Raw genomic sequence first — 27,655 nt, 5'->3', positions numbered from 1 at the left:
CTATACTGTTCCCATGTCTTAGTGCTTTAATAGGTTCTTTGCGTGATAGGTCAAACGTTTATTACCTGCCTGGTTCAGAATACACGATTTTAGCGCGATTTTGGCACGATCTGTTTGACGTATGGGTGTCGTGGAGATTCGTAATAACGACAACGGGCGTCGGGAGTGGGCGACAAACTACATCGCATCTGCGATGCTTCACGACAGAAAGACTATAGCATGTTTAATTATTTAACGGTCCTCCACGACGAGTTGAATATGTGAGCGAGGCGAGACGTGAGTGAGTGCAACAGTGAGTGTGTGTGTGTGCGCCAGTGAGCGTGTGAGTGTATGTGTGTGTGTGTGTGTGTGCGTGCGTGAGTGAGCGAGCGAGTGAGCGAGGGACAGTGAGTGTGTGTGTGTGTGTTTGTGTGTCTGTGCGTGCGAGTGAATGTTTGCGAGTAATGTGTGTGTGTGACGGCACGCGATGACTGGTCGGAGAGCAACGTGTAGTCTGACATGTTTCTTGTCCACGACAAGATTTTAGGAGTCAAAAACGTGTAGTGCTAATCTGAACCAGGCATTATTCATCGTGTCAGGCTGTTTGTTGCGATGTGTTCATCGCGGGAGTTCATATCGCGATGACGATGAAAATTCGATGTATCGTTCAGCCCTAGTCGGCGGATCATAATACTGTCCTACTTGTCCCTGTATATAAAACTGTTTTAAGAAGAGTACGGCCACAGATTAAGAACATCAGCTTGTGGTCCGAGGAGTCTACTGCATCTTTGCAGGGATGTCTGGAGTGTATGGACTGGGATGTTTTTTATGACTCTTGCTCGAGTATAGATGAACTTACAGATGTCACTAGTAACTATATCTCCCTCTGTGAAGAGATGCTTATCCCCGCAAGTCTGTTAAAATATTCCCAAACAATAAGCCATGGTTCACAAATTCCTTCAAAGCACTTATGTACTAGAAATGTAAAGCATTTCATGAGGGTAACTTGGCTAAAAAACTTGAACTGCAAAAGGAAATAAAAACAGAAGTGAGAAAAGCAAAGTTAAATTACAAAATAAAGCTTGAGAAAGAGTTGAGTATGAACAACTTGGGGTCTGTTTGGAAGGGGATGACGCTTATAACTGGAACTAAGGGGTGTGAGATCAAGAAAGTTCAATTACCAGAGTATGACTCTAGTAGTCAGCTGGCAGAGGACTTAAATAAGTTTTATTTACGATTTGATGTGCCTGATTTTGGTCCAGCGATAGAGTCTATGAAATCTAAAACGAGTTATGGTTGTGCTTATAACTTCTTTGATGAATTGTCTGTAATGAAAGTCTTCAAGGGTTGTAATGTTAGAAAAAGCCCTGGGGCCGTATTCACAAAGAATTTTAAGGCTAAAAGTAGCTCCTAACAGGCGAATTTAGGAGCAACTCCTAAAAATAATGGGCGTGTCACTCCTAACTTTAGGACTCCTAATTTTTTTCACTAAGAGTAATTCACGAAGCATTTTAGGCCTAAAAGTAGCACCTAAGTCTGGGACAGCTTAAAAGAAGTCGAGAGGACTCCTAACTCACTAAGACCTATTCACAAAGGATCTTAAAATCGCCGCGCGACACAGTGTGTTGGAGACACTCAATGACACGGAGTTATTACAAAGATACCGCCTTACCCGGAATACTGATTGTTGTGGATCTTGTGAGGGACGCAATAACAGCGCCAACTAATCGCAACAACCCAATCAGTGCCGAATTTAAATGTTTGATAACACTTCGCTACCTGGCAACGGGGAAAATGCAATTGTGTAATGCCGACGATATAGCGATATCCCAGCCATCGGTAAGCAGATCCATCCACCAAACCATCAATGCACTCTGTAGACCCCATATTATTCGACAGTTCATAAGTTTTCCGGACATTCGCCAACCCAACTCCAAAGAAACAAAGCCAGCTTTATGGATATTGCCGGTGCGCCCGGAGTGGTCTTTGCTATAGACGGATCGACACATATTAAAATAATTGCACCACGTCAGGATGAGGACGTGTTTGTGAATAGAAAGAAAACACACTCCATCAATACCCAGATTGTGTTCGATGCAAACTTCACAATTCTCGATGTTGTATCCCAGTGCCGAATTTCCCTTTTATTATGTTTTTTTTTTTTTTTTCAGCACCAACTGGGCCAGCAGCAGTAACTGATCCTGCGTCCAGTTGGGCTTTCTTTTCTGTTTTGGCAAGTTCATAATCCACCGTCATTCAACTATTACATTAATTCAATAGGAGCAACATTTCCTTGCTTTAAGTCTTTTCCTTGTCAATTAACCAAGCAAGTGTTAATGCAAGTGTCATTTTTCATTATTAGGCAAGTAGCGGTTTTCATTAGGGTATTAGGCTACCTTGATTTAATTTAATTTAATTCACAACTTTTCTCTCTCTCTCTCTCTGCCTTTTTAGAATCACACTTCACTGGGGCCTGCACAAACATGTCATTTTATTTGCATTTCGATGACATTATTATTATTATTTTATGTAGGACACAGACATATTTAGATGTCGTAATTCCATGATTTGGTGCGTCTGTGTTATGGTTCGCATGGCCCTGTCATCTAACAACCAATCACCGTGATCATTGCGAGGAAGCTCGTGCATGAGAATTGACGTCATCCATAGCAACGAAGACTCACTCTTAGTTTAGGAGTTGTCATTTTTCCTTACTAAGAGTAGGTCTGAAAGGCGTTGTGAATAACTTTTAAGAGAACACTCCTAGCTAAAATCTTTTAGTGCGATTTAGGAGTACTCCTAGTGGTAAGATAAAATTCTTTGTGAATACGGCCCCTGGTCCAGATAAAATCGGAGGGTGTTTAATTAAGGTCTGTGCAGAACAATTGGCGCCAGTGTTTTGTAACAACTTTCAAAGATCAATTGCCCTCCAGATAGTTCCAAAACTTGACCTTAGGCCGATAGCATTAACATCCCTTATAATGAAACGCTTTGAGAAATTAGTAAAAGAAGAATTATTAGACAAAACTAAGGATTTGTTAGACCCTCTTCAGTTCGCATATAGAACAAAGCGAGGTGTCGAAGATGCAACAGCAACTCTACTAAACATGGTATTGCAGCACCTGGAGGGTAGTAAGACTCATGCAAAGCTCTTATTTATTGACTGTTTGAAGTTTAATTTGAAGTTAATTACTAATTTTAGTCTTGATCTTAACTTGGTAGGTTGGGTCTTAGATTTTTTAACTGAACGAACTCAGAGAGTGAGAGTAAATGGTAGTCTTTCAGCCCCCCTGACAACATCTACAGGTTCTCCTCAGGGATGTGTTTTGTCTCCCTTATTGTATATTTTATATACAAATGATTGTCTTTTTAAAATTTGCAGACGACCCAGTTATTGTAAGTCTCAAGAAAATGAAACGTGCCATGGTCCAGTGGTTGATGATTTTGTGAAGTGGTGTGATGATACCTGTTTGCAGATTAATGTATCTAAGACAAAAGAGTATTGATTTTAGAATACAAACACATCCTTCCCAAGACACATTTGTTAAGAACAATAAGGTTGAATGAGTGGATAGTTATAAATATCTCGGAACAATTATTGATAAAAAATTGAGGTTTGATTTGAACACAGAGGCCCTGTGCAAAAAGGGACAGCAGCGCCTTTACTGTCTTAGAAAATTAAGATCATTTAACATAGACAAAACTCTGATGGAATTATTCTACAAGTCTTATATAGAGCCAGTGTTGTCCTTTTCCATTATCTGCTGGTTTGGAAATCTTAGTGTGAAATACAAAAATGCACTAAAAACATTAGTCAAAAACAGTCGGAAGATTATAGTAGGGCTGCACAATTAATTTTTTTGCAAAGCCAATCTAGCGCTGGCTCCATGACGAGCCAATAATCAGAGTTGTTCCCTGAACCGCACAGCTTAGTTTCTAGATGTAGAAACTAGAATGTTTTGCCGGACTGGACAAAAGCGAAGCGAACTGCGCGAGAGAGACCGAGTGTGTCTGCGCTCGAGCAATAGTGCATGTGAGAGACCGAGTGTATCTGCGCGCGAGCAATAGTGCGCGAGAGAGACCGAGTGTGTCTGCGCGCGAGCAATAGTGCGCGAGAGAGACCGAGTGTGTCTGCGCGCGAGCAATAGTGAGCGAGAGAGATCGAGTGTGTCTGCGCGCGAGCAATAGTGCGCGAGAGAGACCGAGGGTGTCTGCGCGCGAGAGAGACCGAGTGTGTCTGCGCGCGAGCAATAGTGTGCGAGAGAGACCGAGTGTGTCTGCGCGCGAGCAATAGTGCGCGAGAGAGACCGAGTGTGTCTGCGCGCGAGCAATAGAGAGCGAGAGAGATCGAGTGTGTCTGCGCGCGAGCAATAGTGCGCGAGAGAGACCGAGGGTGTCTGCGCGCGAGAGAGACCGAGTGTGTCTGCGTGCGAGCAATAGTGCGCGAGAGAGACCGAGGGTGTCTGCGCGCGAGAGAGACCGAGTGTGTCTGCGCTCGAGCAATAGTGCGCGAGAGAGACCGAGGGTGTCTGCGCGCGAGAGAGACCGAGTGTGTCTGCGCGCGAGCAATAGTGCGCGAGAGAGACCGAGTGTGTCTGCGCGCGAGCAATAGTGAGCGAGAGAGATCGAGTGTGTCTGCGCGCGAGCAATAGTGCGCGAGAGATACCGAGGGTGTCTGCGCGCGAGAGAGACCGAGTGTGTCTGCGCGCGAGCAATAGTGCGCGAGAGAGACCGAGGGTGTCTGCGCGCGAGAGAGACCGAGTGTGTCTGCGTGCGAGCAATAGTGCGCGAGAGAGACCGAGTGTGTCTGCGCGCGAGCAATAGTGCGCGAGAGAGACCGAGGGTGTCTGCGCGCGAGAGAGACCGAGTGTGTCTGCGCGCGAGCAATAGTGCACGAGAGAGACCGAGTGTGTCTGCGCTCGAGCAATAGTGCGCAAGAGAGACCGAGGGTGTCTGCGCTCGAGCAATAGTGCGCGAGAGAGACCGAGTGTGTCTGGGCGCGAGCAATAGTGCGCGAGAGAGACCGAGTGTGTCTGGGCGCGAGCAATAGTGCGCGAGAGAGACCGAGTGTGTCTGCGCGCGAGCGATAGTGCGCGAGAGAGATCGTGTGTGTCTGGGCGCGAGCGATAGTGCGCGAGAGAGATCGAGTGTGTCTGGGCGCGAGCGATAGTGCGCGAGAGAGATCGAGTGTGTCTGCCCGCGAGCAATAGTGCGCGAGAGAGATCGAGTGTGTCTGAGTGCGAGCAATAGTGCGCGAGAGAGACCGAGTGTGTCTGCGTGCGAGCGATAGTGCGCGAGAGAGAACGAGTGTGTCTGCCCGCGAGCAATAGTGCGCGAGAGAGATCGAGTGTGTCTGCCCGCGAGCAATAGTGCACGACAGAGACCGAGGGCCCTATTTTAACGATCTGAAACGCAAGTGTCAAAGCGCAAAGCGCAAGTAACTTTGTGGGCGGATCCCGGCGCTGTTGCTATTTTCCCGGCGGATAAACGACTCTTGCGCCCAGCGCAAATCTAAAAGGGGTTGGTCTGAAGTAGCTTCATTATTCATAGGTGTGGTTTGGGCGTAACGTGACATAAACCAATCAGAGCGTCCTCTCACATTCCCTTTAAGAGCCGGCGCGCTTGTTCCACGGCGGATTGCTATTATAACGGCGGATTTGCCAGCGCACGCCAGGAGCGGTTCACAGCCGAGGAAACCGACGTTCTCGTCAGGACCGTAAAACACAGAGAAGTGACACTGGGGATGATGGGAGAAACCCACCCAAATTAGCTTCGGTTAAACAGGCGTATAATTCGGGTAAATGTGTAGCCTAATCTAGTTTTTTTTTTTTTTATCTAGATAGATCTTTTTAACATCTTCACGGACACAACCTCCCTCGTGTGTTAATATTTTTCCTTGTAATAATGTATGATTTGCAAAAATGAAAACTGCTGCGTCTGTTTATAATTATTAGAGAATCAAAGTGGATGCGCGTTAACACGCTACATTATGGCCAAGCACGCGCCCTTAAAATACCACATCACTAACGCGCAACGCGCCACTGTCTTTAGACTGTTTTTTTCCTGGTCAGTGGCGCTATTGCTTTCTAAAACTGGAAAATAGCACCATGGAAGTTTTGCGCCGGAACACGCCTCCTCTTTGCGCTGATCCGCCCCCGCGAGCGCAAGTTCATTCCCTAATTTACCGACGTGCGTCTGTGGAGGGAAAAGTCCGCTGTGCGCGGGTGCAAAATAGGAATGATACATGCGTCGGTGTTCAAAGTCAATTGCGCTGGGTGCAAGATACGCGAGCAATAGTGCGCGAGAGACCGAGTGTGTCTGCGCGCGAGCGATAGTGCGCGAGAGAGATCGAGTGTGTCTGCCCACGAGCAATAGTGCGCGAGAGAGACCGAGTGTGTCTGCCCGCGAGCAATAGTGCGCGAGAGAGACCGAGTGTGTCTGCGCGCGAGCGATAGTGTGCGAGAGAGATCGAGTGTGTCTGCCCGCGAGCAATAGTGCGCGAGAGAGATCGAGTGTGTCTGCCCGCGAGCAATAGTGCGCGAGAGAGATCAAGTGTGTCTGGGCGCGAGCAATAGTGCACGACAGAGACCGAGTGTGTCTGGGCGCGAGCAATAGTGCGTGAGAGAGACCGAGTGTGTCTGCCCGCGAGCAATAGTGCGCGAAAGAGATCGAGTGTGTCTGCCCGCGAGCAATAGTGCGTGAGAGAGATCGAGTGTGTCTGCCCGCGAGCAATAGTGCGCGAGAGAGATCGGGTGTGTCTGGGCGCAAGCGATAGTGCGCGAGAGAGATTGAGTGTGTCTGGGCGCGAGCAATAGTGTGCGACAGAGATCGAGTGTGTCTGGGCGCGAGCAATAGTGTGCGAGAGAGATCGAGTGTGTCTGGGCGCGAGCAATAGTGTGCGAGAGAGATCGAGTGTGTCTGGGCGCGAGCAATAGTGTGCGACAGAGATCGAGTGTGTCTGGGCGCGAGCAATAGTGTGCGAGAGAGATCGAGTGTGTCTGGGCGCAAGCGATAGTGTGCGAGAGAGATCGAGTGTGTCTGGGCGCGAGCAATAGTGTGCGAGAGAGATCGAGTGTGTCTGCGCGCGAGCAATAGTGTGCGAGAGAGATCGAGTGTGTCTGCGCGCGAGCAATAGTGCACGACAGAGACCGAGTGTGTCTGCGTGCGAGCGATAGTGCGCGAGAGAGATCGAGTGTGTCTGCCCGCGAGCAATAGTGCGCGAGAGACCGAGTGTGTCTGCGCGCGAGCGATAGTGCGCGAGAGAGATCAAGTGTGTCTGCCCACGAGCAATAGTGCGCGAGAGAGACCGAGTGTGTCTGCCCGCGAGCAATAGTGCGCGAGAGAGACCGAGTGTGTCTGCGCGCGAGCGATAGTGTGCGAGAGAGATCGAGTGTGTCTGCGCTCGAGCAATAGTGAGCGAGAGAGATCGAGTGTGTCTGCGCGCGAGCAATAGTGCGCGAGGGAGACCGAGTGTGTCTGCCCGCGAGCAATAGTGCGCGAGAGAGACCGAGTGTGTCTGCGCGCGAGCGATAGTGTGCGACAGAGACCGAGTGTGTCTGCGCTCGAGCAATAGTGAGCGAGAGAGATCGAGTGTGTCTGCGCGCGAGCAATAGTGCGCGAGAGAGATCGAGTGTGTCTGCGTGCGAGCAATAGTGCGCGAGAGAGACCGAGGGTGTCTGCGCGCGAGAGAGACCGAGGGTGTCTGCGCGCGAGAGAGACCGAGTGTGTCTGCGTGCGAGCAATAGTGCGCGAGAGAGACCGAGGGTGTCTGCGCGCGAGAGAGACCGAGTGTGTCTGCGCGCGAGAGAGACCGAGTGTGTCTGCGCGCGAGCAATAGTGCACGAGAGAGACCGAGTGTGTCTGCGCTCGAGCAATAGTGCGCGAGAGAGACCGAGGGTGTCTGCGCGCGAGAGCGACCGAGTGTGTCTGCGCGCGAGCAATAGTGCGCGAGAGAGACCGAGTGTGTCTGCGCGCGAGCAATAGTGAGCGAGAGAGATCGAGTGTGTCTGCGCGCGAGCAATAGTGCGCGAGAGATACCGAGGGTGTCTGCGCGCGAGAGAGACCGAGTGTGTCTGCGCGCGAGCAATAGTGCGCGAGAGAGACCGAGGGTGTCTGCGCGCGAGAGAGACCGAGTGTGTCTGCGTGCGAGCAATAGTGCGCGAGAGAGACCGAGTGTGTCTGCGCGCGAGCAATAGTGCGCGAGAGAGACCGAGGGTGTCTGCGCGCGAGAGAGACCGAGTGTGTCTGCGCGCGAGCAATAGTGCACGAGAGAGACCGAGTGTGTCTGCGCTCGAGCAATAGTGCGCAAGAGAGACCGAGGGTGTCTGCGCTCGAGCAATAGTGCGCGAGAGAGACCGAGTGTGTCTGGGCGCGAGCAATAGTGCGCGAGAGAGACCGAGTGTGTCTGGGCGCGAGCAATAGTGCGCGAGAGAGACCGAGTGTGTCTGCGCGCGAGCGATAGTGCGCGAGAGAGACCGAGTGTGTCTGCGCGCGAGCAATAGTGCACGAGAGAGACCGAGTGTGTCTGCGCTCGAGCAATAGTGCGCAAGAGAGACCGAGGGTGTCTGCGCTCGAGCAATAGTGCGCGAGAGAGACCGAGTGTGTCTGGGCGCGAGCAATAGTGCGCGAGAGAGACCGAGTGTGTCTGCGCGCGAGCGATAGTGCGCGAGAGAGATCGTGTGTGTCTGGGCGCGAGCGATAGTGCGCGAGAGAGATCGAGTGTGTCTGCGTGCGAGCAATAGTGCGCGAGAGAGATCGAGTGTGTCTGGGCGCGAGCGATAGTGCGCGAGAGAGATCGAGTGTGTCTGCCCGCGAGCAATAGTGCGCGAGAGAGATCGAGTGTGTCTGAGTGCGAGCAATAGTGCGCGAGAGAGACCGAGTGTGTCTGCGTGCGAGCGATAGTGCGCGAGAGAGAACGAGTGTGTCTGCCCGCGAGCAATAGTGCGCGAGAGAGATCGAGTGTGTCTGCCCGCGAGCAATAGTGCACGACAGAGACCGAGGGCCCTATTTTAACGATCTGAAACGCAAGTGTCAAAGCGCAAAGCGCAAGTAACTTTGTGGGCGGATCCCGGCGCTGTTGCTATTTTCCCGGCGGATAAACGACTCTTGCGCCCAGCGCAAATCTAAAAGGGGTTGGTCTGAAGTAGCTTCATTATTCATAGGTGTGGTTTGGGCGTAACGTGACATAAACCAATCAGAGCGTCCTCTCACATTCCCTTTAAGAGCCGGCGCGCTTGTTCCACGGCGGATTGCTATTATAACGGCGGATTTGCCAGCGCACGCCAGGAGCGGTTCACAGCCGAGGAAACCGATGTTCTCGTCAGGACCGTAAAACACAGAGAAGTGACACTGGGGATGATGGGAGAAACCCACCCAAATTAGCTTCGGTTAAACAGGCGTATAATTCGGGTAAATGTGTAGCCTAATCTAGTTTTTTTTTTTTTTATCTAGATAGATCTTTTTAACATCTTCACGGACACAACCTCCCTCGTGTGTTAATATTTTTCCTTGTAATAATGTATGATTTGCAAAAATGAAAACTGCTGCGTCTGTTTATAATTATTAGAGAATCAAAGTGGATGCGCGTTAACACGCTACATTATGGCCAAGCACGCGCCCTTAAAATACCACATCACTAACGCGCAACGCGCCACTGTCTTTAGACTGTTTTTTTCCTGGTCAGTGGCGCTATTGCTTTCTAAAACTGGAAAATAGCACCATGGAAGTTTTGCGCCGGAACACGCCTCCTCTTTGCGCTGATCCGCCCCCGCGAGCGCAAGTTCATTCCCTAATTTACCGACGTGCGTCTGTGGAGGGAAAAGTCCGCTGTGCGCGGGTGCAAAATAGGAATGATACATGCGTCGGTGTTCAAAGTCAATTGCGCTGGGTGCAAGATACGCGAGCAATAGTGCGCGAGAGACCGAGTGTGTCTGCGCGCGAGCGATAGTGCGCGAGAGAGATCGAGTGTGTCTGCCCACGAGCAATAGTGCGCGAGAGAGACCGAGTGTGTCTGCCCGCGAGCAATAGTGCGCGAGAGAGACCGAGTGTGTCTGCGCGCGAGCGATAGTGTGCGAGAGAGATCGAGTGTGTCTGCCCGCGAGCAATAGTGCGCGAGAGAGATCGAGTGTGTCTGCCCGCGAGCAATAGTGCGCGAGAGAGATCAAGTGTGTCTGGGCGCGAGCAATAGTGCACGACAGAGACCGAGTGTGTCTGGGCGCGAGCAATAGTGCGCGAGAGAGACCGAGTGTGTCTGGGCGCGAGCAATAGTGCGTGAGAGAGACCGAGTGTGTCTGCCCGCGAGCAATAGTGCGCGAAAGAGATCGAGTGTGTCTGCCCGCGAGCAATAGTGCGTGAGAGAGATCGAGTGTGTCTGCCCGCGAGCAATAGTGCGCGAGAGAGATCGGGTGTGTCTGGGCGCAAGCGATAGTGCGCGAGAGAGATCGAGTGTGTCTGGGCGCGAGCAATAGTGTGCGAGAGAGATCGAGTGTGTCTGGGCGCGAGCAATAGTGTGCGAGAGAGATCGAGTGTGTCTGCGCGCGAGCAATAGTGTGCGAGAGAGATCGAGTGTGTCTGCGCGCGAGCAATAGTGCACGACAGAGACCGAGTGTGTCTGCGTGCGAGCGATAGTGCGCGAGAGAGATCGAGTGTGTCTGCCCGCGAGCAATAGTGCGCGAGAGACCGAGTGTGTCTGCGCGCGAGAAATAGTGCGCGAGAGAGATCGAGTGTGTCTGCCCACGAGCAATAGTGCGCGAGAGAGACCGAGTGTGTCTGCCCGCGAGCAATAGTGCGCAAGAGAGAGACCGAGTGTGTCTGCGCGCGAGCGATAGTGTGCGAGAGAGATCGAGTGTGTCTGCGCTCGAGCAATAGTGAGCGAGAGAGATCGAGTGTGTCTGCGCGCGAGCAATAGTGCGCGAGGGAGACCGAGTGTGTCTGCCCGCGAGCAATAGTGCGCGAGAGAGACCGAGTGTGTCTGCGCGCGAGCGATAGTGTGCGACAGAGACCGAGTGTGTCTGCGCTCGAGCAATAGTGAGCGAGAGAGATCGAGTGTGTCTGCGCGCGAGCAATAGTGCGCGAGAGAGATCGAGTGTGTCTGCGTGCGAGCAATAGTGCGCGAGAGAGACCGAGGGTGTCTGCGCGCGAGAGAGACCGAGGGTGTCTGCGCGCGAGAGAGACCGAGTGTGTCTGCGTGCGAGCAATAGTGCGCGAGAGAGACCGAGGGTGTCTGCGCGCGAGAGAGACCGAGTGTGTCTGCGCGCGAGAGAGACCGAGTGTGTCTGCGCGCGAGCAATAGTGCACGATAGAGACCGAGTGTGTCTGCGCTCGAGCAATATTGCGCGAGAGAGACCGATGGTGTCTGCGCGCGAGAGCGACCGAGTGTGTCTGCGCGCGAGCAATAGTGCGCGAGAGAGACCGAGTGTGTCTGCGCGAGAGCAATAGTGCGCGAGAGAGACCGAGTGTGTCTGCGCGCGAGCAATAGTGCGCGAGAGAGACCGAGTGTGTCTGCGCGCGAGCAATAGTGCGCGAGAGAGACCGAGTGTGTCTGGGCGCGAGCAATAGTGCGCGAGAGAGACCGAGTGTGTCTGGGCGCGAGCAATAGTGCGCGAGAGAGACCGAGTGTGTCTGCGCGCGAGCGATAGTGCGCGAGAGAGATGGAGTGTGTCTGGGCGCGAGCAATAGTGCGCGAGAGAGATCGTGTGTGTCTGGGCGCGAGCGATAGTGCGCGAGAGAGATCAAGTGTGTCTGCGTGCGAGCAATAGTGCGCGAGAGAGATCGAGTGTGTCTGCGTGCGAGCAATAGTGCGCGAGAGAGACCGAGTGTGTCTGCGTGCGAGCGATAGTGCGCGAGAGAGATCGAGTGTGTCTGCCCGCGAGCAATAGTGCGCGAGAGAGATCGAGTGTGTCTGGGCGCGAGCAATAGTGCGCGAGAGAGACCGAGTGTGTCTGCGCGCGAGCAAAAGTGCGCGAGAGAGACCGAGTGTGTCTGCGCGCGAGCAAAAGTGCGCGAGAGAGATCGAGTGTGTCTGCCCACGAGCAATAGTGCGCGAGAGAGACCGAGTGTGTCTGCGCGCGAGCAATAGTGCGCGAGAGAGATCGAGTGTGTCTGGGCGCGAGCAATAGTGCGCGAGAGAGATCGAGTGTGTCTGCGCGCGAGCGATAGTGCGCGAGAGAGACCGAGTGTGTCTGCGCGCGAGCAAAAGTGCGCGACAAAGACCGAGTGTGTCTGGGCGCGAGCTATAGTGCACGACAGAGACCGAGTGTGTCTGGGCGCGAGCGATAGTGCACGAGAGAGACCGAGTGTGTCTGGGCGCGAGCGATAGTGCGCGAGAGAGATCGAGTGTGTCTGGGCGCGAGCGATAGTGCGTGAGAGAGACCGAGTGTGTCTGGGCGCGAGCAATAGTGCGCGAGAGAGACCGAGTGTGTCTGGGCGCGAGCAATAGTGCGCGAGAGAGACCGAGTGTGTCTGCGCGCGAGCAATAGTGCACGAGATAGATCGAGTGTGTCTGGGCGCGAGCAATAGTGCACGAGAGAGATCGAGTGTGTCTGCGCGCGAGCAAAAGTGCGCGAGAGAGATCGAGTGTGTCTGGGCGCGAGCAATAGTGCGCGAGAGAGACCGAGTGTGTCTGCGCGCGAGCAAAAGTGCGCGACAAAGACCGAGTGTGTCTGGGCGCGAGCGATAGTGCACGAGAGAGACCGAGTGTGTCTGGGCGCGAGCGATAGTGCACGAGAGAGACCGAGTGTGTCTGGGCGCGAGCGATAGTGCACGACAGAGACCGAGTGTGTCTGCGCGCGAGCGATAGTGCGCGAGAGAGACCGAGTGTGTCTGCGCGCGAGCAATAGTGCGCGAGAAAGATCGAGTGTGTCTGGTCGCGAGCAATAGTGCGCGAGAGAGACCGAGTGTGTCTGCGCGCGAGCAAAAGTGCGCGACAAAGACCGAGTGTGTCTGGGCGCGAGCGATAGTGCACGAGAGAGACCGAGTGTGTCTGGGCGCGAGCGATAGTGCACGAGAGAGACCGAGTGTGTCTGGGCGCGAGCGATAGTGCACGAGAGAGACCGAGTGTGTCTGGGCGCGAGCGATAGTGCGCGAGAGAGATCGAGTGTGTCTGGGCGCGAGCGATAGTGCGTGAGAGAGACCGAGTGTGTCTGGGCGCGAGCAATAGTGCGCGAGAGAGACCGAGTGTGTCTGGGCGCGAGCAATAGTGCGCGAGAGAGACCGAGTGTGTCTGCGCGCGAGCAATAGTGCACGAGATAGATCGAGTGTGTCTGGGCGCGAGCAATAATGCACGAGAGAGATCGAGTGTGTCTGCGCGCGAGCAAAAGTGCGCGAGAGAGATCGAGTGTGTCTGGGCGCGAGCAATAGTGCGCGAGAGAGACCGAGTGTGTCTGGGCGCGAGCAATAGTGCACGACAGAGACCGAGTGTGTCTGCGCGCGAGCGATAGTGCGCGAGAGAGACCGAGTGTGTCTGTGCGCGAGCAATAGTGCGCGAGAGAGATCGAGTGTGTCTGGTCGCGAGCAATAGTGCGCGAGAGAGATCAAGTGTGTCTGGGCGCGAGCAATAGTGCGCGAGAGAGACCGAGTGTGTCTGGCCGCGAGCAATAGTGCGCGAGAGAGATCAAGTGTGTCTGGGCGCGAGCAATAGTGCGCGAGAGAGACCGAGTGTGTCTGGGCGCGAGCAATAGTGCGCGAGAGAGATCAAGTGTGTCTGGGCGCGAGCAATAGTGCGCGAGAGAGATCAAGTGTGTCTGGTCGCGAGCAATAGTGCGCGAGAGAGATCAAGGGCCCTATTTTGACGATCTGAAACGCAAGTGTCAAAGTGCAAAGCGCAAGTAACTTTGTGGGCGGATCCCGGCGCAGTTGCTATTTTCCCGGCGGGAAAAATGACTCTTGCGCCCGACGCAAATCTAAAAGGGGTTGGTCTGAAGTAGCTTCATTATTCATAGGTGTGGTTTGGGCGTAACGTGAAATAAACCAATCAGAGCGTCCTCTCACATTCCCTTTAAGAGCCGGCGCGCTTGTTCCATGGCGGATCGCTATTATAACGGCGGATTTGCCGGCGCACGCCAGGAGCAGTTCACAGCCGAGGAAACCGACGTTCTCGTCAGGGCTGTAAAACACAGAGAAGTGACATTGGGGATGATGGGAGAAACCCACCCAAATTAGCTTCGGTTAAACAGGCGTATTATTTGGGTAGTAAATGTGTAGCCTAATCTAGATTTTTTTTTATTTTTAATCTAGATAGATCTTTTTCACATCTTCACAGTACACAACAATGATTTCCCTCGTGTGTTAATATTTTTCCTTGTAATAATGTATGATTTGCAAAAATGAAAACTGCTGCATCTGTTTATATTAGAGAATCAAAGTGGATGCGCGTCAACATTATGGCCAAGCACGCGCCCTTAAAATACCACATCACTAACGCGCAACGCGCCACTGTCTTTAGACTGTTTTTTTCCTGGTCAATGGCGCAATTGCTTTCTAAAACTGGAAAATAGCACCATGGAAGTTTTGCGCCGGAACCAGCCTTCTCTTTGCGCTGAACCGCACCCGCGAGCGCAAGTTCATTTCCTAATTTACCGACGTGCGTCTGTGGAGGGAAAAGTCCGCTGTGCGCGGGTGCAAAATAGGAATGATACATGCGTCGGTGTTCAAAGTCAATTGCGCTGGGTGCAAGATAGGGCCCCAAGTGTGTCTGGGCGCGAGCAATAGTGCGCGAGAGAGATCAAGTGTGTCTGCCCGCGAGCAATAGTGCACGAGAGAGATCGAGTGTGTCTGGTCGCGAGCAATAGTGCGCGAGAGAGATCAAGTGTGTCTGGGCGCGAGCAATAGTGCGCGAGAGAGATCAAGTGTGTCTGCCCGCGAGCAATAGTGCGCGAGAGAGACCGAGTGTGTCTGGGCGCGAGCAATAGTGCGCGAGAGAGATCAAGTGTGTCTGGGCGCGAGCAATAGTGCGCGAGAGAGATCAAGTGTGTCTGGTCGCGAGCAATAGTGCGCGAGAGAGATCAAGTGTGTCTGGGCGCGAGCAATAGTGCGCGAGAGAGATCAAGTGTGTCTGGGCGCGAGCAATAGTGCGCGAGAGAGATCGAGTGTGTCTGGTCGCGAGCAATAGTGCGCGAGAGAGACCGAGTGTGTCTGGGCGCGAGCAATAGTGCGCGAGAAAGATCAAGTGTGTCTGGGCGCGAGCAATAGTGCGCGAGAGAGACCGAGTGTGTCTGGGCGCGAGCAATAGTGCGCGAGAGAGATCAAGTGTGTCTGGGCGCGAGCAATAGTGCGCGAGAGAGATCAAGTGTGTCTGGGCGCGAGCAATAGTGCGCGAGAGAGATCAAGTGTGTCTGGGCGCGAGCAATAGTGCGCGAGAGAGATCGAGTGTGTCTGGTCGCGAGCAATAGTGCGCGAGAGAGACCGAGTGTGTCTGGGCGCGAGCGATAGTGTGCGAGAGAGATCAAGTGTGTCTGGGCGCGAGCAATAGTGCGCGAGAGAGATCAAGTGTGTCTGGTCGCGAGCAATAGTGCGCGAGAGAGATCAAGTGTGTCTGGGCGCGAGCAATAGTGCGCGAGAGAGATCAAGTGTGTCTGGGCGCGAGCAATAGTGCGCGAGAGAGATCGAGTGTGTCTGGTCGCGAGCAATAGTGCGCGAGAGAGATCAAGTGTGTCTGGGCGCGAGCAATAGTGCGCGAGAGAGATCGAGTGTGTCTGGTCGCGAGCAATAGTGCACGAGAGAGATCGAGTGTGTCTGGGCGCGAGCAATAGTGCACGAGAGAGACCGAGTGTGTCTGCCCGCGAGAGAGACCGAGTGTGTCTGGGCGCGAGCAATAGTGCACGACAGAGACCGAGTGTGTCTGGGCGCGAGCAATAGTGCACGACAGAGACCGAGTGTGTCTGCGCGCGAGCAATAGTGCACGACAGAGACCGAGTGTGTCTGCGCGCGAGCGATAGTGCGCGAGAGAGACCGAGTGTGTCTGCGCGCGAGCAATAGTGCACGAGAGAGATTGAGTGTGTCTGCGCGCGAGCAATAGTGCACGACAGAGACCGAGTGTGTCTGCGCGCGAGCGATAGTGCGCGAGAGAGATCGAGTGTGTCTGCCCGCGAGCAATAGTGCGCGAGAGAGACCGAGTGTGTCTGCGCGCGAGCGATAGTGCGCGAGAGAGATCGAGTGTGTCTGCGCGCGAGCGATAGTGTGCGAGAGAGACCGAGTGTGTCTGCCCGCTAACAATAGTGCACGAGAGAGATCGAGTGTGTCTGCCCGCTAACAATAGTGCGCGAGAGAGATCGAGTGTGTCTGCCCGCTAACAATAGTGCACGAGAGAGATCGAGTGTGTCTGGTCGCGAGCAATAGTGCGCGAGAGAGATCAAGTGTGTCTGGGCGCGAGCAATAGTGCGCGAGAGAGATCAAGTGTGTCTGGGCGCGAGCAATAGTGCGCGAGAGAGACCGAGTGTGTCTGCCCGCGAGCAATAGTGCGCGAGAGAGATCGAGTGTGTCTGCCCGCGAGCAATAGTGCGCGAGAGAGATCGAGTGTGTCTGCCCGCGAGCAATAGTGCGCGAGAGAGACCGAGTGTGTCTGCACGCGAGCGATAGTGCGCGAGAGAGATCGAGTGTGTCTGCGCGCGAGCGATAGTGTGCGAGAGAGACCGAGTGTGTCTGCCCGCTAAAAATAGTGCACGAGAGAGATCGAGTGTGTCTGCCCGCTAACAATAGTGCACGAGAGAGATCGAGTGTGTCTGCGCGCGAGCAATAGTGCGCGAGAGAGATCAAGTGTGTCTGCCCGCTAACAATAGTGCACGAGAGAGATCGAGTGTGTCTGCGCGCGAGCAATAGTGCACGAGAGAGACCGAGTGTGTCTGCCCGCTAACAATAGTGCACGAGAGAGATCGAGTGTGTCTGCGCGCGAGCAATAGTGCACGAGAGAGATCGAGTGTGTCTGCGCGCGAGCAATAGTGCACGACAGAGACCGAGTGTGTCTGCGCGCGAGCGATAGTGCGCGAGAGAGACCGAGTGTGTCTGCGCGCGAGCAATAGTGCACGAGAGAGATCGAGTGTGTCTGCGCGCGAGCAATAGTGCACGACAGAGACCGAGTGTGTCTGCGCGCGAGCGATAGTGCGCGAGAGAGATCGAGTGTGTCTGCCCGCGAGCAATAGTGCGCGAGAGAGACCGAGTGTGTCTGCGCGCGAGCGATAGTGCGCGAGAGAGATCGAGTGTGTCTGCGCGCGAGCGATAGTGTGCGAGAGAGACCGAGTGTGTCTGCCCGCTAACAATAGTGCACGAGAGAGATCGAGTGTGTCTGCGCGCGAGCAATAGTGCACGAGAGAGATCGAGTGTGTCTGCCCGCTAACAATAGTGCACGAGAGAGATCGAGTGTGTCTGCCCGCTAACAATAGTGCGCGAGAGAGATCGAGTGTGTCTGGTCGCGAGCAATAGTGCGCGAGAGAGATCAAGTGTGTCTGGGCGCGAGCAATAGTGCGCGAGAGAGATCAAGTGTGTCTGGGCGCGAGCAATAGTGCGCGAGAGAGATCGAGTGTGTCTGCCCGCTAACAATAGTGCGCGAGAGAGATCGAGTGTGTCTGGGCGCGAGCAATAGTGCGCGAGAGAGATCAAGTGTGTCTGGGCGCGAGCAATAGTGCGCGAGAGAGATCAAGTGTGTCTGCCCGCGAGCAATAGTGCGCGAGAGAGATCGAGTGTGTCTGGGCGCGAGCAATAGTGCGCGAGAGAGACCGAGTGTGTCTGCCCGCGAGCAATAGTGCGCGAGAGAGATCGAGTGTGTCTGCCCGCGAGCAATAGTGCGCGAGAGAGATCGAGTGTGTCTGCCCGCGAGCAATAGTGCGCGAGAGAGACCGAGTGTGTCTGCGCGCGAGCGATAGTGCGCGAGAGAGATCGAGTGTGTCTGCGCGCGAGCGATAGTGTGCGAGAGAGACCGAGTGTGTCTGCCCGCTAACAATAGTGCACGAGAGAGATCGAGTGTGTCTGCCCGCTAACAATAGTGCACGAGAGAGATCGAGTGTGTCTGCGCGCGAGCAATAGTGCGCGAGAGAGATCAAGTGTGTCTGCCCGCTAACAATAGTGCACGAGAGAGATCGAGTGTGTCTGCGCGCGAGCAATAGTGCACGAGAGAGTCCGAGTGTGTCTGCCCGCTAACAATAGTGCACGAGAGAGATCGAGTGTGTCTGCGCGCGAGCAATAGTGCACGAGAGAGACCGAGTGTGTCTGCCCGCTAACAATAGTGCGCGAGAGAGATCGAGTGTGTCTGCCCGCTAACAATAGTGCACGAGAGAGATCGAGTGTGTCTGCGCTCGAGCAATAGTGCGCGAGAGAGATCAAGTGTGTCTGGGCGCTAACAATAGTGCACGAGAGAGATCGAGTGTGTCTGCGCGCGAGCAATAGTGCGCGAGAGAGATCAAGTGTGTCTGCCCGCTAACAATAGTGCACGAGAGAGATCGAGTGTGTCTGCGCGCGAGCAATAGTGCGCGAGAGAGATCGAGTGTGTCTGGTCGCGAGCAATAGTGCACGAGAGAGATCGAGTGTGTCTGCCCGCTAACAATAGTGCACGAGAGAGATCGAGTGTGTCTGCGCGCGAGCAATAGTGCACGAGAGAGATCGAGTGTGTCTGGTCGCGAGCAATAGTGCACGAGAGAGATCGAGTGTGTCTGCCCGCTAACAATAGTGCACGAGAGAGATCGAGTGTGTCTGCGCGCGAGCAATAGTGCGCGAGAGAGATCAAGTGTGTCTGCCCGCTAACAATAGTGCACGAGAGAGATCGAGTGTGTCTGCGCGCGAGCAATAGTGCACGAGAGAGACCGAGTGTGTCTGCCCGCTAACAATAGTGCGCGAGAGAGATCGAGTGTGTCTGCCCGCTAACAATAGTGCACGAGAGAGATCGAGTGTGTCTGGTCGCGAGCAATAGTGCGCGAGAGAGATCAAGTGTGTCTGGGCGCGAGCAATAGTGCGCGAGAGAGATCAAGTGTGTCTGCCCGCGAGCAATAGTGCGCGAGAGAGATCGAGTGTGTCTGGGCGCGAGCAATAGTGCGCGAGAGAGACCGAGTGTGTCTGCCCGCGAGCAATAGTGCGCGAGAGAGATCGAGTGTGTCTGCCCGCGAGCAATAGTGCGCGAGAGAGATCGAGTGTGTCTGCCCGCGAGCAATAGTGCGCGAGAGAGACCGAGTGTGTCTGCGCGCGAGCGATAGTGCGCGAGAGAGATCGAGTGTGTCTGCGCGCGAGCGATAGTGTGCGAGAGAGACCGAGTGTGTCTGCCCGCTAACAATAGTGCACGAGAGAGATCGAGTGTGTCTGCCCGCTAACAATAGTGCACGAGAGAGATCGAGTGTGTCTGCGCGCGAGCAATAGTGCGCGAGAGAGATCAAGTGTGTCTGCCCGCTAACAATAGTGCACGAGAGAGATCGAGTGTGTCTGCGCGCGAGCAATAGTGCACGAGAGAGTCCGAGTGTGTCTGCCCGCTAACAATAGTGCACGAGAGAGATCGAGTGTGTCTGCGCGCGAGCAATAGTGCACGAGAGAGACCGAGTGTGTCTGCCCGCTAACAATAGTGCGCGAGAGAGATCGAGTGTGTCTGCCCGCTAACAATAGTGCACTAGAGAGATCGAGTGTGTCTGGTCGCGAGCAATAGTGCGCGAGAGAGATCAAGTGTGTCTGGGCGCTAACAATAGTGCACGAGAGAGATCGAGTGTGTCTGCGCGCGAGCAATAGTGCGCGAGAGAGATCAAGTGTGTCTGGGCGCTAACAATAGTGCGCGAGAGAGACCGAGTGTGTCTGCGCGCGAGCAATAGTGCGCGAGAGAGATCAAGTGTGTCTGCCCGCGAGCAATAGTGCGCGAGAGAGATCAAGTGTGTCTGCCCGCTAACAATAGTGCACGAGAGAGATCGAGTGTGTCTGCGCGCGAGCAATAGTGCGCGAGAGAGATCAAGTGTGTCTGCCCGCTAACAATAGTGCACGAGAGAGATCGAGTGTGTCTGCGCGCGAGCAATAGTGCGCGAGAGAGATCGAGTGAGAGAGATCACACACACACACACACACACACACACACACACACTCATCTGCTCTCTCTCTGTCCACACACACACACACACACACACACACACACACACACTCCTCTGCTCTCTCTCTGTCCACACACACACACACACACACACACTCATCTGCTCTCTCTCTGTCCACACACACACACACACACACACACACACACACACACACACACACACACACACACACACACACACACACACACACACACACACACACACACACACACACACACACACACACACACACACACTCCTCTGCTCTCTCTCTCTGTCCACACACACACACACACACACACACTCACTCCTCTGCTCTCTCTCTGTCCACACACACACATACACACACACTCCTCTGCTCTCTCTCTGTCCACACACACACACACACACACACACACACACACACACACACACACACACACACACACACACACACACTCACTCCTCTGCTCTCTCTCTGTCCACACACACACACACACACACACACACACTCCTCTGCTCTCTCTCTCTGTCCACACACACACACACTCACTCCTCTGCTCTCTCTCTGTCCACACACACACACACACACACACACTCCTCTGCTCTCTCTCTCTGTCCACCCACACACACACACACACTCCTCTGCCCACACACACACACACACACACACCAAAGAAACTATACATGAACTCTTTTAGAATCAGTTGTTGGAATATACAAGGTCTGCACTCTTCTACTTTTGGTAATAAGACTGCAGACCGAGACTTACTCAGCAGTGTAAGAGATATGGACATCTGTATCTTTCATGAGACGTGGTGTCGTAGTAATGAGACTTTACATTGTCCAATAGGATACAAGGAAATTATAGTTCCTTCATTAAAAAATTCTAAAATAAAATGTGGCCGAGACTCAGGAGGAATACTTGTATGGCACAAAGACGCTTTAAAACGTTCGATTAAGATTGCTAAAATTGGAAAATCATTTATTTGGCTTGAAGTGAAATCCGTCACATCCCAGTGTAAGCTTTACCTCTGTGCGATCTACACTCCACCTCATGACTCTCCCTATTATGAAGAGCAAAGCTTTCCAACATTACAGACTGACATCTACACTTCCAGTCCAGAGGAAATGTCCTCATCTGCGGAGACTTAAACGCCAGAACAGGCCGAGAACTTGATTATGTAAATATTGTAGATAATGAGCACATCCTCAGTGACACCACGTTTCATCCCTCATCGAATATCACACAGAGAAACAGCTATGATAATTCAGTGAACATGAGTGGGAAACAAATGTTAAAACTCTGTAAAGGTTTAGGACTATACATCCTTAATGGCAGAACTCGAGGAGATACATCAGGTAGATTCACTTCCTGCTCCAGATTAGGAACCAGTGTGGTTGACTATTCAATAACGGATATTGATCCAAGCTTTATTAATGCCTTCACAGTCAGATCTCAGCTCCCGATCTCCGATCACTGCCAGACTGTGCTTTATCTGAACCCCGTGTGAAGTGACCAAAACTGCTCCACTTGAATCTGGAAAACTGTTTCCTCTGAAACCTAAACTTACATGGAATCAATCCAGCTCAGATCAATTCAAAGAAAACATGAACAGTCCTACTATATTAAAAATGCTGGATGAATTTATGTCCACTGAGTTCACTTTAGATATTAATGGAATAAATTTAGCAACAAAAAACTTACATTACATATTCAAAACATTGATAACTCTATCTAACATTAAACAGCAAAGCAAACATAAAACAAATCAACAGAAATAAGAAAGGACGTCTGGTTCGATGATGAATGTGCAGGTCTCAGAAAACAACTGAGGAGACTCTCTAACAAGAAGCACAAAGACCCGTCCAGCCAGACATCACGGCTTTCTTACTCAGAACGTCTGCAAAACTACACAAGACTTTTGTGGAACAGAAGAGAAGAATATTTAAAAACCAAAATTGATGAAATTGATGATTCGGTCGATCAAAACTCTTTCTGGAACCTATATAAAAAACTTGAAAAACCCAAATTAGAGATGTCACTCCAGAATGGCACAATTTGGAAATCTTACTTTGAAAATCTGTATACATTTTTTTTATCATCTGACCTTAACCAACCTCAGAATAAAATACAGAAAACGCTTGAAGACCTGGAGAAAACAATTAACAAAATCCATTAGATAAACATATAACACTATTTGAAATATTAGAACATATAAAAAATCTCAAATTAAAAAAAGCATGTGGACAAGATCAAATTAATAATGAAATGCTTAAACTCAGCAGTCCCAGCATGATAAAAACTCTAGCCAAATTATTTAATCTGGTTTTATGGTCCGGAAACGTCCCTGAGATCTGGTCTGAAGGACTCGTCACCCCTATATTCAAGAAAGGTGACCGCTTCGACCCCAGTAGTTATCGCGGCATCAGTGTGGGCAGTGCTTTAGGAAAACTGTTCTGCAGTATCTTAAACACACACATCGTCACACACACCTCATCACACAACATCTTAAATAAAGCACAAACTGGCTTTTTACCAAAACAGCGCCAGCACATCTATTCTCTCCACACTCTAATCCACAAAAACATCAAGGACAAACAGAGGAGGATTTTTGCATGTTTCGTAGACTTTAAAAAAGCATTCGATTCAATTTGGCATGATGGTCTACTGTACAAACTCCTAAACATCGGCATCGGCGGAAAAACGTTTGATATAATAAAATCTCTACACACCCACAGCAAAAGTGCGGTGAAAATCAGTGACCGCAGAACCGCATTCTTCCAGCAGAGACGTGGAGTGAGGCAGGTGTGTGTGTGTGTGTGTGTGTGTGTGTGTGTGTGTGTGTGTGTGTTCTTCCAGCAGAGACGTGGAGTGAGGCAGGGCTGCAGTCTGAGCCCGACTCTATCACACTGTCCCAAACCTCTGGCCTACAAATAAAGGTCTGAACACGCCTAGGAGCAGGAGCAGGAGCAGGAGCAGGAGCAGGAGCAGGAGCAGGAGCAGGAGCAGGAGCAGGAGCAGGAGGCCTATATCACTGCTGTGCTGAAAATGTCTTGCAAATGTGAAAAGCAAATGTCTTTGTTGCATTGAAATAATCTTGGAAAAACAACTAAAATAACGACTTTATTCCACTATTCATTTCCTTCTCTCTGGGCCTCGAGTTAGTTCACGTAGTGTTTTTGCGCAGCGCGTCTGTGTTGCACGTCTGTGCCGCAGAGCCACTGTAGTCACTTGGACTATTGTAACGATGTTTTCATAACTATTCTGGGCCGGCGAGTTTGGGTCCCTCTGAAAGCCTATGGAGGAGTGAGACTGCCTTCAGATTTCATCAAAAATATCTTAATTTGTGATCCGAAGATGAACGAAAGACTTACATGGTTGGAACAACATGAGGGTGAGTAATTACTGACAGAATTTTCATTTTTGGGTGAACTAACCCTTTAAGGTTGTTAGGGGGTTAAAAATTTTATTTCTCTGATATGTGCATTTCAAGACGTTTGAAGGCCAAAAAAAGGATTTAAAACCATGTCAGCGGGCAGTAGATTTGCCAATACCTGCTCTCACTATCCATCACTCTTTCTTTTTCTCTCAGTCTCCTCATCTTGCCCTGCCTCTTCCCCTCCTAAAGCTGAACTTTTTTAATTTACTGAAGGCTACAAATTGTACTATATTAATTATCAACATGTACACATTCGTTATTAATATTGTGCCTAACAAGATTAAAACGGCTTTGTTAATGTTTCTCGTCCCCTCACAATGACAGTAAACGAATTACATTACATGAGTCACGTTACAAAGGCCTATTTTCAGTTCAAAATGGCGAAATTAGACAAGTAAATTCGTTTGCCTGATAATTTGTCATTTGTTTAACATTTATGACCTAAAAAAAAACTGTCAAATGTGAAATATTTAGTTTAGCTACTTACATCTTATCGCACTTGACCGTAAACTGAAGCGTCGAGTCGCTCTGCTCAAATTCGCGCTCAGTAGCTTCTGTGAATATAAATCCCGCCTACTTTGATTTGATTGGTAATCTCTAATATTCTGACATTGACGAGCAGTGACAGACCAATGAGGCTCAGATACACACACACACACACACACACACACACACACACACACACACACACACACACACACACACACACACACACACACACACACACACACACACCCTGTCCTCTGTTTCTGACGTGCGCTCTGTTCGGCGCCACTGCGGATTGAAGATGAAGAACGCGCTGAATCTGATTATAATAAGACTGAAGCGAACACTAGTTCAGAAAGCCCGTCGGGCAGGCCGGATATGCATTTTGGTAGCCCGACTGGAAAACACAATAGCCCCGGGACGTCGGGCGGGCGATTTTGCGAGCCCTGATTTGTATATAGTCTCTTAATATATTAACAACAGCTTATAAACTAATGTATAATATAACTCCTTTTGTATGTGATGGAGTGATTCTTCTTTTTCAAAAATAGCACTAAATAAAGTAAAGATGAATTTGACTGATAGCATTATTATTATTATTTTCAATATTTCCATAGATATGGTGATATATTGTGTAGCAACATTGACAATGACAGCTGCTTATTCAAATTAATGAATCGTGATTCTTTAATTTGCCTGAACAAGACAAGAGGTCTTTGTCTCTTTTTCCAACACACACACACACAAAGAGACATGTAACCGGACACCAACATGGCTCACACAAAGAGACATGTAACGTGACACCCACACATTCCGTTGCATTAGGAGCACACACACACAAGAGACTTTTCATTGAACAAATCATATTTAAAACATTACCAAATGCATTCTGTGTTGCCATTTATATGTCGCGACAGGTTTTGGGATTTAATGTAAGTTTTAATGTGTACTAATCAAACTCTAAATGCTTCTAATCTGTATATTTTATGTAACTTTGTATCTAATAATCTAAATCGGAAGTGTTTGATGCCTCTGTAATTCTCTAAATCTAACGGAGTTGAATCTTGACTGCAAGGTACAATAATATGCATTTATTCTAGGAAATACCATACTTCTAAATATGAGTGTTAAATTCGGTCTCTCACATGACATAGTCGAAGTGGGCGTGTCTTTACAAACAAAGGAACATTTTCGCGCTCTAGATCAGAGGATCCGATTCGCTCTTGTCCCAGAAGAAGGCGTATCCTTACATTCCTTAAAAGCAAAAACGCTCTTCCTGCACGCTCTCTCGTCCCCTGCTCCCCTTCTGCTCTTCCTGTCGTCAGCATGTGAAATCTTCGGACCTGAACTCCTTCAGGAGTTCCCTCCTTTTATTTGCTTTATCTCAGTCTTTTGTTTAATTTCCAAATTCCACTTTGTTCGTTTCCACCTAAGAGTCGAACGCACGAAGCCTGAATTCCTTCAGTAACATATCACTTCCACAAGAGGCCTTCTTCAAAACTCCCGCGAACAGCTTGCTCTGGCAACAAGCACGCGCGCCACAGCACGAGCGCGCGCACTCTGCTCCGAGAACACGCGCAGGCTGGACACAGCTCGTGCACACAAACGAACCTTTTGCAAGTATCAAACTCTAACGAGTTTTAATGTTTTAAGGTGTTTCGATTGATGGCTCTCTCAAAGGTCTGTGATTTTAGCTGTTCTATGGCCACTCGTGACCATTCTCTCTCTCTCTCTCTACAACCTCCTCTCTTTCCTCTCTTTATCTCTCTCTCTCTGTTCCGCATTCAAATCGAGCGCGTGCCCCAGAGCACTCTCTCCCTCTCTCCCTCTCTCTCCGTTCCGCATTCAAATCGAGCGCGCTCCGGCCCTCGATCTCATTCTCTCTCTCTTATTCTCTCTCCCAAACGCACGACTAAAAACCTCTGTAAATCGCTCCCCGCGCGTGCGAGGTGTGCGTTATTGCTCTAAATAGCACCAGCTTAAATCAGAGCAATCTCTCTCTCTCTCTCTCTCTCTCTCTCTCACTTTCTCTCTCATCATCTGTTACCCGTTCGTCCTGTTTGTTAACTGTAAGTAAATGTACATAGACATATAAAACGTGTATCTTGTGTAATAGCCTATATTCTGTAGTTTTGCATTTATTAAAACAATATATTCAAGACTGTGTCTGTGAAAAATGCTCGTAAAACCACAAAAGTCAATGAGGTAGATCAGAGCTACCGCGCTCCCTGTTTACTACATTAAGTAGTTTTAATTTTATAAACACCAGAAATATTGATGTTCACGGCCAGAAGGTTAGTGTTTCTTGGAGTTTATAAGAAAGGATAACTTTATTGAGAAATTAATCACTTAATCTGACGATTGGTCGCTGGACGAACAACGATTTGATAATTACATTAATTTCCCTTAAAGATTATCTCATAATCGAAGTTAAGTAAGATTATTGATATATGAATGAGGAATTATAATTCGTTGTGATTGATTATTCATGTATTCATATAATCCACTTTCACTTTCGACGATTTAATGTAACTGTAATATTAATCATATTCATGATTAGTTATTAAGATTCCCTATGGATCATTTGAGCTAATTCATCCGGACCCAGAGTCCGAAGCATAAGGCATATAGATTACAATTGTTATCGTGTGTTATTCTGGCCATGATAATGATGTAGTGATAAATCTGATATGGTAGCGGTCCTGGTTCAGGAGAAACACACACACACTTTCCTCTGTTCAGCGGCACACACACATTGTGAGGAAATGCTCAAGGGTCTGTTTGCACAAGCATTACAAGGCAAGTTGATTTACACTAAACATTTGAGCTTTAAAAACCCTCTTCACTGTATCCTGCATCTGTTGTCTGGTTTGTAGTTTGTCTGGTTTATTTATCTGTTAGTTTTACTTTCTTTTGGGGGATAATAATATATGAAGATGTAAATGTTAATGTCGAGCAGGAATCTGTCGCTGAACCGCCGGATGGGGCTTACGCCAAAGATATATTGTGTACACTATCTACATATTAATCCTTATTCACTCCGAGTCTTTATGGTGGAGATGATCTTACCACAGTGTCTCCAGTTTACAGTGAGGATTCTCCAGTACAGCAGAGAGCAGCTTCACTCCTGAGTATCCTAGATTATTATCATACAGACCCAGTTCTCTCAGGTGTGAGGGGTTTGATCTCAGAGCTGAAGCCAGAGCAGCACAACCTTCCTCTGTGACACCACACCCATACAACCTGTAGAGAACAATGACACACATTAAGCCTATATCCAGAGATAAACATTACACTTACAAAATAAATAACATAATGCTGTCAATATGAAATATATACAAATACTCATTAGTTCATGTTGTTAAATTACATCAGTTAGGATTAGGGGATTAAATATACAGTTTATACAGTATAAAAATCATATCTATGGAAAGTCCCCATATAACATGGAAACCCAACGTGTGTGTGTGATTGATTGATTTAGTGTGTGTGTGTGTATGCTTAAATGTATTTGTAAACAGTTTAAGGAACATGTTGTGTGTGTGTGTGTGTGACTGTCTGTGTGTGTCAGACTGTCTGTCTGTCTGTCTGTGTGTGTGTGGCAAAGCGAGAGAGAGCGAGAGAGTGAGAGAGAGCGAGCGGAAGAGAGAGCGAGAGAGTGAGAGAGCGAGCGAAAGAGAGAGAGAGTGCGAGAGAGAGAGAGCGAGAGAGAGTGAGAGAGTGCGAGAGAGAGAGTTTTGAGTTTTC

The 27,655-nt window shown here is 50.5% G+C and overlaps 1 protein-coding gene across 3 annotated transcripts in view; it reads right to left on the bottom strand.

Moving 5' to 3' along the window:
* LOC306997716 (NLR family CARD domain-containing protein 3-like) overlaps window positions 1-27,655 on the bottom strand; it is a 73,956-nt gene that overhangs the window by 22,110 nt on the left and 24,191 nt on the right. For all 3 annotated transcript variants that reach the window (XM_079611118.1, XM_079611119.1, XM_079611120.1), the window contains one exon: window positions 26,978-27,151. In XM_079611118.1, the coding sequence (XP_079467244.1) occupies window positions 26,978-27,151 (174 nt within the window). The remainder of the gene's footprint in view (window positions 1-26,977; window positions 27,152-27,655) is intronic.

Source organism: Phoxinus phoxinus, assembly GCF_949152265.1.
Source record: "Phoxinus phoxinus genome assembly, chromosome: 4".
NCBI lineage: Eukaryota > Metazoa > Chordata > Actinopteri > Cypriniformes > Leuciscidae > Phoxinus > Phoxinus phoxinus.
This window is presented reverse-complemented; position numbering and strand designations above follow the sequence as displayed.